The sequence below is a fragment of the Morone saxatilis genome, unplaced genomic scaffold (assembly GCF_004916995.1).
Source record: "Morone saxatilis isolate NCDOM2014 unplaced genomic scaffold, NCSU_SB_2.0 Contig4, whole genome shotgun sequence".
Taxonomy (NCBI): Eukaryota; Metazoa; Chordata; class Actinopteri; family Moronidae; genus Morone; species Morone saxatilis.
In genome coordinates, this window is record NW_023339984.1 from 5,768,675 (window position 1) to 5,781,648 (window position 12,974).

The 12,974-nt window shown below is 42.2% G+C and overlaps 2 protein-coding genes across 2 annotated transcripts in view; one reads left to right on the forward strand and one right to left on the reverse strand.

Annotated features, from left to right (window-relative positions):
- Nucleotides 1-638, reverse strand: part of arl2 (ADP-ribosylation factor-like 2) — a 3,453-nt gene extending 2,815 nt beyond the window's left edge. Inside the window, exons 1-2 of the mRNA XM_035675685.1 lie at nt 431-638; nt 58-168 (exon numbers count right to left, since the gene is read on the reverse strand). Of these exons, the coding sequence (XP_035531578.1) occupies nt 58-168; nt 431-495 (176 nt within the window). The 5' untranslated portion in view covers nt 496-638. The remainder of the gene's footprint in view (nt 1-57; nt 169-430) is intronic.
- Nucleotides 639-1,995: 1,357 nt separating this feature from the next.
- On the forward strand, nt 1,996-9,389 carry batf2 (basic leucine zipper ATF-like transcription factor 2). The gene is made up of 3 exons (XM_035675016.1): nt 1,996-2,486; nt 3,679-3,798; nt 6,438-9,389. The coding sequence occupies exons 1-3, from the start codon at nt 2,382-2,384 to the stop codon at nt 7,551-7,553; spliced, it is 1,341 nt and encodes a 446-aa protein (XP_035530909.1). The 5' UTR covers nt 1,996-2,381; the 3' UTR covers nt 7,554-9,389.
- The last annotated feature ends 3,585 nt before the right edge of the window (nt 9,390-12,974 follow it).

Below are 12,974 nucleotides of genomic sequence, written 5' to 3' on the forward strand. Positions count from 1 at the left end.
CTCTGTGTGTATCTATATGTGTGTGTGTGTGTGTGTGTGTGTGTGTGTGTGTGTTACCCTTTGTGCTCCACTGTTTTGATGTTGAAGCCCAGTGTTGGGGAGATGGTGCTCACATCTTCTCCATTGAACTTCTTCAGGATGGTGGTCTTCCCCGCGTTGTCCAGTCCTCTGCCCCGCCAGGTTAAAGAAGAGACTCTCCTGTTTGACAACGAACCTACTTCACTAACAATGACAAAGAGCTACCGAGCTAGGTAGCATGACACAGCACAAAATGCGTCACAAACATGCAACAGTTACCCTAAACCTTTGTAACCACGCGCAGAGATACGCCAGCTGTCACGTTACTGACGCACATAAAGGGATCATAACGTTTCTACATCGATGCTACTTTAACTTCCAGCTAAGCTTAGCTGGTAAACACACAGGATACAGCATCAGCAGTCTCATCTCCCGCTCCTTCTGCTTCATCTTCTTCAAAATTGTTAGCAAACCCATCGCCGGTGGTGTCCCGTTCAACCGCAGTTGTAATAAAAAGGCTGCTTTTACTGGTTTATAGTTTTATATGAGAGATATTTAACATCCATGAGCAGCATTGCGAACCAGGAACAGGCTGGAACACTAACCCCGCCCCCCGCAGCCACTGATTGGACTGTTGGTGAGAAAAGGGCGGGTGTTGATTGGTTGTTGGAGACGTTCGGAGCCGGTTGATTGGTCGGTGAGGTTTTTTTAAGGTGTGGCCGTGACGTAGAGGCGCGTCTGTGCGGAGTCTGTGCGGGGTTGGCGCCCCCGTGCGTGGCCATTATATATTTCATAAATATTCCAAAAATACTCATTTATTTGGGGGATACAATAATAGAGTTAATAGCCCCAACAGTGAAAACATCCTGCTGTCCAAAACTTTACCAAATTGCATTAATTCCTTTCCTCTTAGGCTTGAATAATATCGTATCATTTGTATTACTCACAGTGTCACAGAATAGCGTTTAAACTATATAGAAATTAATCGAATACATTAGCAGTAGGCCTACATACATAATTTAACATAAGGGGGAAAAAATAATTACATAAATGTACCTTCATCAGTTTATTGGGGTGCTTTCAAATAAAACACATGTATTCTTTTTGATAATTGGCAATTAATTAAAGCAATTCTTAAAACAATACATTTTAAGAATCTTTAAGAAGCGAGTTCTTCATATCCTCTGAGCTGTGAGATGTATAAGCACTGATATTAGATATCTGATATCTGATATAATATCCCTACTACCATCATTTTGTTTTAAATGAGCCCAACAGTCAAATGAATGAATTCCTTCTCATATGAGGTAAATTAATATAAAAAACAAGCCTGGATACTGTAAAACCTTTAGGCTATGTATGTGCCTACTTTAGAAGAGATTCAGCTGTACAAATAGTCAAAGAATATCATTTGTTGAGAACCGGTAAAAGCTGCTGGCTGCAGTCTGGGGGCTTGGTCATTCATTTCCTGGCAGAGACAACTTGTGAAATCCCCCGCACGTGAGGGAGGAGCTACATTTAGTCTTAAATTGGTCATTCAGCCCAAACCTGTTCCTGTCCCAGAACATCTCTTCCCATTCATCTGTTGTAATGCGTTCACGGGCTGTCGAAAATATTAGGTTGAGTTAAACACTTACCTGGCAACAAACCCAATTCTGTAGTTTTAACATTCACAGTAACTTGCATGTTGATGGGAAAATGTAGTTTTATGGCACTTATTGTAAACCAGATAAGTCAGTAGTTACAGACAGTGAAACAGATTTGGGGGTAAAACCATTCATGCAACATGTTGGATGTGCATTTGTTTTATTCCTTCTTTCCATTTTCATTCATTTTTGGCTCTCCTCTTAAACACAGCAGCCACTCACCAAAACACAGCTTTAATCCCCTTTTAAAACCCACATATTCATACATATACCCAGTTGAAAATGAAACTAACATACTACACGTGAAGGCAGCACAGCTCCGGCACACTTACCCCGCAATGGGTCAGTTTAAAATAAAGAGAAACTGAAAGCAGTCGCAGCAAGTTGCATCACTCCCTGATGCCAAACCTCCTGCGCTAAAAAGCCATCACACAGCCCGCCTGAGAGTTTCACTCCCTGCCACACATTTACAGACTCAACTGGTCACCAAGCAAACTTCAGTTTGCACCACGAACAATACAGCACTGCCCGTGGAGGAGCCTGGAATCTTTTTCTGTCATCCAGAGTCAATCAGAGTTCAACCGGAGGCTGCAGGCAGGAGCGCAGGTCGTGCACCAACTTCAGGGGTTGGATGGGACCGGCTTTATCTGCGCGGATGATCCGAGCTGGGTAAAGGTTCATCCTGCCGGTGGACAGTCGGTGGGCCAGCCAAGACTGATGCGGAGGGAAGAGATGTCTCCGTTATTCATGGACACCGGGTACGAACCCAACAGCCCCGGCTCGCTGTCAGCTGAGGAGAGCCACAGCAACACCGCTGGATCGGTAAGTTCTCCTGATCAATCAGTCAATCAGAATCAATCAAACAGAACAGACAGAAATACAGAAATAGGCTATAACATAGACACAATGATGGATATTAGTGTTGGGTTACTGTAATGCCAGGAGGAAAACTGTACTAAAAATATTATGTCACATGTAAATATTAATAAATATTAGAATAAAATGCTGTTATGGGAATAAATAATAACAATTACCCAATCCAACTATTATTTATTGTGTCTCTAGAATCATATAAACCCCCCACTGAGCGCCTCAGATACAGTCTAAGTCGCTATAAAGGCACTATGAGTAACATTATATATAATATATTATATATATTAAAGGGCTTTCCCATTAAGAATCTGTCAGCAGACACATACCATATACTGTCATTACAAAGCCCGCAGCTCAGCTCAAGCTGGGGACATTTACTGAAAAAAAAGCGAGCATTCCTTTCTACCTCATAATACATATTGAGCACAACTTATCATGGATGTTAAATGTTCCTTGGCTTCAGCCCAGACTTTAATTCCCACTGCAAGCACAGACTGATTGTACAGACTGTACAGTATGTGCACTTCATTGCACTGCATCTAATGTCTTTGAAAGAAACTCTAAAAACTCTGCCAATGAATACACTTTCAGTAGTTTAGCTGGGAGGAATGCACTTCTCGTTTGATGACATCTGGCAGACATTTAGATGAATATGATGTTATCTTGTTTTTAGTGCCAATGACCTGGGATAAACGTTTAATATAGACAAAATAATACCATAACATAATGAGTGCTTCCTGTCTCATTTTGGGTCCATTTGATGAAGAGTCCAACACAGTGATGGGAGTAATTGTTAGATGCAGCCACATTGAAAGCCTCTCAGGGCATGATAGGAAATCAGTCAGGAACGCGGCAATTTACCTTCACATCTGAACCTCACTTTTCAACTTGACACTGCTCCTGATGATAACATCACACGCTACAATAACTTCCTGCTTTATTGGAGAGAGAAAGAACATGTCATCTAATTTCATGTGATAAGTTCTCCTCATGACCTACGAAAACACGTATCACACAGAAATATATAAATGTCTGCCTTAAAAAAGAGGCAGTAGGAGCTACCACAAGAGAAGTATTCACTTGACTCAGTGTATACTATTCTAATACTAAAAGAGTGTGTCTGTTGCACTAATCCTTACAGGAGAGAGAGGGAGAGGGACAACAGACGGGAAAGAGAGGGACAAAAAGACAAGAAAAGAACAGAGACGCTGCGAGGAAGACCCGGAGAAAACAAACAGAGAGAGCGGACGAACTTCATGAGGTTCAGAACATTCATTCCATATCTTCGTTCTCCCCTGTGCTTCCCTCTGTCACTTTCTATCTCTCTTTCAAACACGCACACACACAGGCTGTGTGACTAGTGGTGTGTGTCTTGTGTAATCTGTCAGCATGCTCATAGCCGTTTCTTGTAAATACTCAGCTTTAGAAGAAGGGCTTTCACTCCCTCTGCTTTGCCCTTCCTATTGGCCCTCCCTTCTCTCTCTGTGCCCCCCCCTTCTCTCACACACACACACTCCCGTCTCTGTTTTTTTTACTTTCTTTTCCAAGGGGCAAATTCCACAGGTGGTGTAACACAGAGGTGTACACACACATTATGGGCTTTCTGAAGCACAGAGTAATTTTCCCAATTGGATTTAATGAAGCGAAAGGTGGCCTGACTCAGAAACGTCATAATGTGACTATTGAAAACTATTCAGGGATGTATTTCATGTAAAATCCCCCAAGAATCCCTCTGAAATTTTTATTAATTTTTGATTATATTAAACATGACCAAAGTTTCAAATAATGCGGTAAACGAATGAAAAAGTCATTCCTGTGAATGCGTAGGCAACGTTTCCAACGTTTTTTCCTCGACTTTCGCAACAAGTAAATTTTTTTGTATGGTCGTCTGCTCCAGGAACGCGCCCACCCACTCGCCCAGTCCGTCTGACCGACCGCTATGTCTCGCAGGAAGTGCTTTTTCGGTTGTGAAGGAATGTCTGCTGTCCGCCAGATGCTCTGCCTCAATTTTCAGTAATTTACAGTTTCCTGATAGACAGACAGCTGTACTAGCTGGAGCTGCCGTTAGCTCAGTTAGCCGTGCAGCTAGCCATCCTGTTATCTTCCCGGACTGGCAGCTCGGAGCACTGGCTCTCGGCTCTTAACAAGTTGCATCTCATTTGTTTAATCCACACAAAAGCTTGTAGAAACGACAAGTTGTTCTTTACACAAAACCCCTGTAGAGTCAGAATCAGAATCAGAATTGTTTATTGCCAAGTAGGTTTTTACACCTACGAGGAATGTGACATAAAAAATACAAATATACAAATACATATAGAAATCACACAGAAAAATAAAGTACTTTTAAAATAAGCTAAGAAAGAAAGAAAAAAAGCATGTTATTTAGTGAGGTTTACAGGTGCTGGTTGGTTGGATTTTGTTAGCATTTTAGCAACCTGTTTCCCTGTTTCCAGTCTTTATGCTACAAATTTAGCGTACAGCTATGAAACTGTTTCCGATCTTCTCATCCAACTCTTGGCAAGAAATAAGTGCATCATCCCAAAAGTCATCGTTGAGATGCTCTTTGGCAACACACAGCTCAGTGGTCAGCACCGGCAGATTACACAAGACACAAAAGCAATTCTGAAAATGAAGAAGTGGAGAAATTCACTTGAAATGGCTGGTGTTCATTGATTATCGATTGCCTTATTAAAATGTCCTTTCTAACAGGTTTCTGTGCTCATTTGTTTCTCAGCGGTGCCAATAATAATGCCTTTTCTTGTCTGAATAACTGAATATAACAAAGGCTCATATTAAAATATAAAGATCTGATATTCATAGATCTGTCATATGATTGATCACTTACAGAATACATCTCGATACACACACATAAAGTGTGATAAATTACGCTCATTATGATGATGAGAAAGAGTTGACTGTGCTGCACCTTCCTGCGGAAGACGTTGCTCTTTGACGCCACTTACAGTTTGCCTTATTGTCCTCCTAAATCACATCCTACCTGTCTAACCTGGTTGGACAAGTGTGTGTTTACTGGATTTATGAATGGGCGGGTATGTTTGTATGTTTCGTGTAGAAGAAGTCCAGACTTTCACTTTCTCTCTCTCTTTCTCTTTCTTTTCTGCTCTCTGTGTGTCCTTCATGTTCATTTTGAAGAAGCATTGGTGAAAGCCCCGTCACACCACTTTGACTTACCAAAAATACAGAGCCGGTGTCAGCAGTTCACGGTCAAGTCAAGGGTCAGCACACGTGGCTCGCAACTGTGTAGCACGGCTTCTTTGACTTTAACTCTGTGACCTTAAGAAGAATATAGTAGAAATGTGATCTTTCTGAAGGGAAATGCTATTCTTCTGTGTCATTCAAGTCTAGACTTGCAGTCACTGGTGAATACAAACTGTTACGGAAGTGTTTGTGTTGTTTTTTTTTAAGGGTTTTTAGCCAAATTTAGATTCTTTATTTGTCACATTAAACTTACCTGATCTGCAGGAAACCTTCTCCTTTCATGCTGAACTTGCAGGACTGCCACTAAAGAGCAATATTTCAGTTCTCCTTTGAGGTTCTGATGTGGTCGCACATTATATGGTCTACTGGCTGTTGTGCTTTCTATTGCAGCACACGAGGAGAGTCTTAAAGAAGAGTATAATTAGTATTGCTTGACTGTAGTGTTTCATTACAGCACGAGTCAGGCCTGGAGTGATATTATGTGGGTGGGATGTGATTGGCTTTGTCTTTTTTCTTTTGACATATGTCTTTAATCTGCTTTTATGGCTGATGAGTGCCACTCTTAGGGGTAATAAAGATATACCTGAAGTGAACTATTTGCCATTTATGATCCTCTTTTATTTTTTTTAATCTTCACTCTATTTTGCTGCCCGCTTATCTTACCTCTATTCTTCTCCGTAGGAGCTCCAGGGTCTGGAGCAATCAAATTCAGCCCTTCACAAGGAGATTGCCTCATTGAAAAAAGACCTCCAACTCTACACAACGGCTCTGGAGCGCCACAAGTCTTTCTGCTGCCTCAAAGACTCTGCATCCAGCTCCAGCTCAACAACCTGCCTCTCGGGTTCCCCCTCAGCCGGCTGTCAGACCCACTCCAGCCCTCCTCGAGTACCTCCTCAGGCCTCAAGCTCCTCTCGAGCTGCTGCCCCTTCACTTTCTACCTCCCTAACCTCCAGCCTGGGTCCTCAAACCCTTAACTGTGTGGGAGGCACTCGTCTTTCCTCTTCAACTCCTGCTCCAACAACTACAACATTAGCCTCACCTGCCGGCTCGTCTTCAGAACTCTTCAAGTCCTCCGGCTCTGTAGTCGTTCCTTATTCTGTCTCTTTCTCTACAGTCGCGGCTCCTCACTCTTTGTTTAGTGATCCTCCTTCTCTAATCACATCAAGGCAGACAAATGTTGTGCCTGTTTGCACCAGCCTCGTTTCCAGCGCTGTAACTTCCAGCTCTCTCACCGCAGCTGGTCAGCCTCAATCGAGTCAAGGCGCCATCCATGAACATCCTTCAATGTCAGCAAACGCTTGTTTCTCTACTCTTCACCTTGATGCACTGGATGCCTTTCTTATAGGTTCAACTAATGTAGCGTCCCCTCGCTCCCATTTAGCGGCAGAGAACGCAGGTCTAGTGGAGCAAAGTTGTCCCATGAATGTGCCCCAGCTACACCGAGGTCACTTCAGGGGAAGTCCAATCAATTCAAGTCAGCTGCCCTCTCTTTTACTGCCAACGCTTCAAGATCCTGCTCCTCGGCCCGTCTCAGTGTCCCCTCAGGCAGTCTTAGCGACGTCTCCAGCCTCTGCTTTTGCCTCAAAGCCAAGTTATAGTCAACATGTTGCGCCCAATCCCGCGTCTCTGCTTTCCCTGCTCACCGTCCCAAGTCCCCTTAGCGTGTCTCAGACTACCTCCAGCAACTTTGATGGACCTCCTTCTCAACCCGTGTCCTCACTGCCACCATTGGGGGATCCCTTAAGAGATCTCTCCCTTTCAGAACTCCTAGACGTCAATGATTGGATACTGCAATGAGTGGGACTAGTAACCAGTAGCACTACATGCCACATTGTAAAGAAAGACCTGTTAAATTGTGTCAAAATTGACATTATATTTATATATGTGTACATTTTCAGCTTTTTAATCACACTCTGGAGTTTTTCAATTAAGTTGAAGCAAGTTGTACCAAATGGCAGCCGAGGCTCCTGACGATTGAGATCTCCAACACAACTTATTAAAAGTGAAAATACAATGCTAAGGGACATCTGTATGGGAAACCTGACATCGGAACATGATTGAATGAATCCAAACAAATGTCTGGGCTGTTGCTCATATTCAGCTTTCAGTGTAGTACTGTATTTAAAACGGCCCAGCTGAGGTTTTTTACTCCTTTCCCTACAGCTGCTAAAATCTCTAAATTAGCTGGGTAACAGGCCAAAACTCAATAAATATAATACTACTGCAATAAATTAGCTACTTATAGTTGAAATGTGAACCAACTATGCAATGAAATCCAGCAGCATAGTTTTTCTTCTTTTAAACCAGAGATACTGAGAAACTGACTTTTGAAACATTGACATGTAATTTTAGATAGGGTGGAGTGCTCACTTCCTTGCAACTTCAACGAAATGTCATTAGGAGAAATTTCCATCTGTGCCTCCTCTGACCCACAGTGTGAACTTATGAATTGCCAAAGTTAACCACACAGCCCTGGCCTTGCTGGCGGAAAATGTTTTTCAACCCCTTTTCTTTGTAACTAGTTTAAGATCAGACACACAGTGCTGCTACTGATCGTTTATTTATGTATTGCAATATTTGAATCCAGCAAAAGTCAGTTGATCTGATGTTTTTTTAAGCTACAACTTTCCTTTCATTTCCTATGATAAAACATATCTCTTTTCTTCTTCACTTCAAATAACAGAACTGCATTATTTCTACTTACTGTAATTATGCTCCTACATGATCCATTGTTAATTTTATATCTTTTAGGCTTTGCTTGCAGGGAAGAAATGCCAAAGTCTCCAAAGTCCTCAGACTAAATTAGTGTCTCTTGGTTTTATTTGATTCACTGCAAACAGTAAATAGATTGGACAACTGTATTATTTATCTGTCTTATGTACCTGTATCAAGGTGCACATTCCCAAATAAATGTGTGCTTAACTGAACAAACACAAACCAAGAGAGGCCACTAGAGGCTCACAGCCCCCTAGTGGTTAAATCCAACCATGACTGCATGGACAATTTATGTGCCAACTCGAAACCAATATTGGCAGTTACTGCATGATCAAATCCAGCTAGATGTATGCATGAGATCACGTGGTTTTGGATTACCTCGGGATAATGTTTTACAGACGGAGCTGTTTTAACAGGCAGTAACACTGACGGCTGGCCTGCATTGATCTGTGAGGGAGGGAAACAGCAAGCAGCAGGAGGTGATGAGGTTGTCAGGGACCGATTCATTAGGGATGATGATGTTGACGGGGTCATCAAACACCCGTGTGGGTCTGAACCTATGATAAAAATGTTTGTATAATTAATAATTCTCTTACTGTGCTCATTTGTAGCGAGTCAAATGAGAGAAATCTCTGTAGCTGACAGTAAGTCGGGGCTGCTCAAACCTGTTGTTGTTACTGCTGTAAGGAAATGAAGAGTGGATTGTAATTAGTTGGGAGTTGTATTAATTTGACGATTTTGGTTTTTCAAAGGATTATTTACATAGATCGCTGTGCTTTATACACACTATGTCTGTAGATATATAGAAAATATATGAGGGTTTACACCATATAGAGGTTTCTGATGTAGTGTGAGTTATGACCATGTTGTATTTATCATGCAGTAGATTAATATATTTATGCTATAATGCTAATTGAAATAGAAAAACCTAATTATAAATAAAACATTTTATTATAACATGTTTATTTCACTTTTGTTCACTTTGTTCACAACTTTGTTCTTCTATCTGTAATATAATAATTTAATATAATATATAGCTACAAGTTGAATTTGTTGGCAATAAAACACACCTTTGATCAGTTCAGTACACTCAGATGTTTTGGTGCTATAAAGCCTTATTTGGTCTAGTAAAACTTTAGATGGATGTTGCTGTATTATTGACATTACTGACTGCAGACTTTCTGAATCTTCTCCACTTATTCAACTGTTAAACTACGTTTTAGAGTTTTAACATGAATGTTATGCGGCCTCAAGTGACATCATTGAAAAAGTTTTGATTTAATAGAAAGTACCCTGCTGTTAATGGGACATCAGTATTGCAGACGGCCGATCCACCACTATATTATTTTATTTAATTATTTTAGTTTGGCCCATGCTAACACTGAGGAGGCGGGGTTTATGACCTACACTGGAGCCAGCCAGCAGGGGGCGATCCATATGTTTTGGCTTTACTTTTGGGAGCTGTTTACATACAGCCAGTGGTCAACGCTGATGGGTTTCTATTGAGTGGATTGCCCTGAACTTATGTAAGACCATTCATTTTCTTTCCAGAGGATGCATCCTGCTCACTTTCTGTGAGTTTTAATTGTGAGAATTCTGAACAATGCCCATGAAATAATCAGGAAGATCTTTAAATAACTTTCCCTTGACGTTTCCTCTTTACGCCATCCATCTGATCACATTTTTGCACCACTGTGCCTTGTACAGAATGTAGGCAAATGTTACCAGATTGAATATAATATTGGGACGGAGGTTTTGATGTATTAGCCCACAGTGCTCTTCTAACCGCTCATTGTCTTTAACCCGAGCAGTCAAATTAAACAGCTGCCCGGTGACAAAATAACAAACAAGGAAGCTAGACCAGCAGCGCTCTTCAGCACGTTACCGGACTGCCCGGTCCAACCCGGTGTTTTTCCAGAAGGCAACCGGCTGAGCTCATCTGCGACATAACAACTGAAGAGGAGGAGGAGGAGCGGCTATAGGAGAGAGGAAAGGGGCGCAGGCCGTGGTATTTACGAACGCCCTTCGTACTTGGATATGGAGGAATTATAGGCTTGGAGTGGTGTTTATGGTAGAAAGAGCAGTACGGAGGCTTCAAGGCTGGCACAGCAGCAACACACACACACACACACACACACACACACACCACAACACACACAACACACAGACACACACACACACACACACACCACACACAAGACAGACAACACAACACACAGACACACACACACACCGCCAGCCAAGGTGTGACTTGGATAGGGAGACGTGGATAATTGCGCTTTTGTGTGCGCGAGCGTGTGTGCGCGCGCCACAGAGCGAGTCAGAGAGACAAAGTGGCTTAGTGAGGAGAAGAACAATGGATGGGACCTGATCCTCAAAGCCCACTACAACACACACACACACACGCGTGCGCTCACCTCGTATACGTAGCGAGGAAAAATGGGGGGAGGAGTGGGGGAGGAGTGGGGGGAGTCAGACAGAAGCACCGATGAGCGTCAAAGCGGCGCGCTGCTGGAGAACATGGGAGCGGATATTTCACGGCCGCGTGCAGCCGCAGCCAGATGTTCTCCAGAGGTGGTGCAGTGAGAGCCGAGGAGCGCGAGCCACTCATGACGCATCTGTTTGAAATGAAGCGGGTTTAAGAGGCAAAGCGGTGCCACATAAATAAAGGCAAATAAATAAATAAATCCATCCTATAGCGTCATCCGCAGTGAGGAGCCTCGCTCCTCTCTCTCCTTGCACCACCTTTAGGCTGAGGAACCAGCGGAAGGCAGACACAGTGATATGAGTTGGCATCCGGTCGCCGCTTTCACAATAAAACTCTTATTATTGCGCCTGACTTGTGGCAAGTAAGAAAGGCACTGCCTAAACCTTTACTCCATTGTTTATCCCCCTCTCTCTCTCTTGTGTGCAGAGAATATGATTCCTATTGAAGATCCAGGTTTGTTATTTTATCACTCCAGCAGGTTAACGTTAACTGTTAGCAGGCGCTGGAATAATGGTGTTGCTGAGGAGCTGCAGTACGCCCCTACTAATCTTGGCATGAATGAAACCATTAGTTCATTAAAATGTTTAAACCTATAATGACTGTCTCAGGTATTACTGGGATGTATAAGCACACACTGGTATGTATGGCAGGAAAGTGGTTTTACTTTTCCTTCCGTTTTATTCTCTAAAAAGTTTTGTGTGTAAAAGTTACAATTTGTGTAAAATATGAATAACTATTAAATATGCTATTAATTATATTGTATGTTAATTAAGATCTCCTGCAACAAACCTTTCCCTGTTAGGAACTAAACTAACTAGACTTAAATGTCCCTTGAAATTAAGACCTTTTGGTTCAGGTGTTATGTTGATGAATTCTTAAATGCTGTTCGATGCAGAAACTGCCTTGAGGTTGAATAGAAAGGGTGGACAATTAAAATAAATAATTTTCATTCCACAGAAATAGTTCACGGCCCGAAGCGCTTCAGTTTGAATTCTAGAGATTAGTGATGATACAGCTAGTGTTTCAGGTGGGAGACTGTCCTCCTTTCTTTGATGTCGACGTGCAAGCCAGCACCTCGCTTTAAAAGATGTGTGTTTTCATTCAGATCATAAGAAATCTTGTTATGTCAGTAAGCCTCACACTGCAGGCCAAGGTTTACCAACCTAAGCATACTGAGATACTTTAAGCTTATACCCAAAAAAGCCTGGAGGAATGAGAGAAAATTCCTGGACAGAGTGCTTACGTACTGTTGTTTGCCTACATTTAGCCCTTTCTAATTCACTGTTGGTGGAAGAATGTTCACAACACTTGAGTTATATTTTTACAAGTAGCAGGAATATCTATTGATCCAGGCTTATAGGTAAATGTTTGACATTGCCTGTTTTATTTGTTTCCTTTTAATGAGGCCCATTCAATTATTATTATTAGTTATTATCTGGGCAATGTGGGCAACAGCCCCAGTGACCCCCAGAAGCCCTACGAAAAGCTGCAGGTTGTGCAGCAATTGGTTAATTTGATTAATTGTAACTTTCTTTGGGAATATGGGAAGCAAAATATCAGCTACCCTGATAACAGTCTTACCTGATCTTGAGGCCCTGTCTTGAATCCAATAAGACCTTTTGTGCATTTAGTTTGTCTGAGGTGATATGAGGTGACTGCATCATAGCAGCAGCTACGTAGTTCATACTTTGGACACAGTCGCTCATTTTTGCTCCAAATTAAAAAAGCAGTGTAGGTTTTTGTGGCATCTAGCGGTGAAGCTGCAGATTGCCGCTGACTGAACACCACTCGTGTCTGTATTTGACGCCCTGGGATGGAGAACGGGCTGTGAAATGTGTAGGAGAAACTACGGTGGATGTGGATGGTTTGTCCATAATTGGCCACTGTAGAAACATGGTGGTCAAACACGGCGGCCTCCATGGAAGGCGACCTGCAGAGTCTGTAGATTAAAACTAATTCTGTGGTGATAAAAATACAATTACTATATTCAAGTGATTATACAGTAATGAAAACAT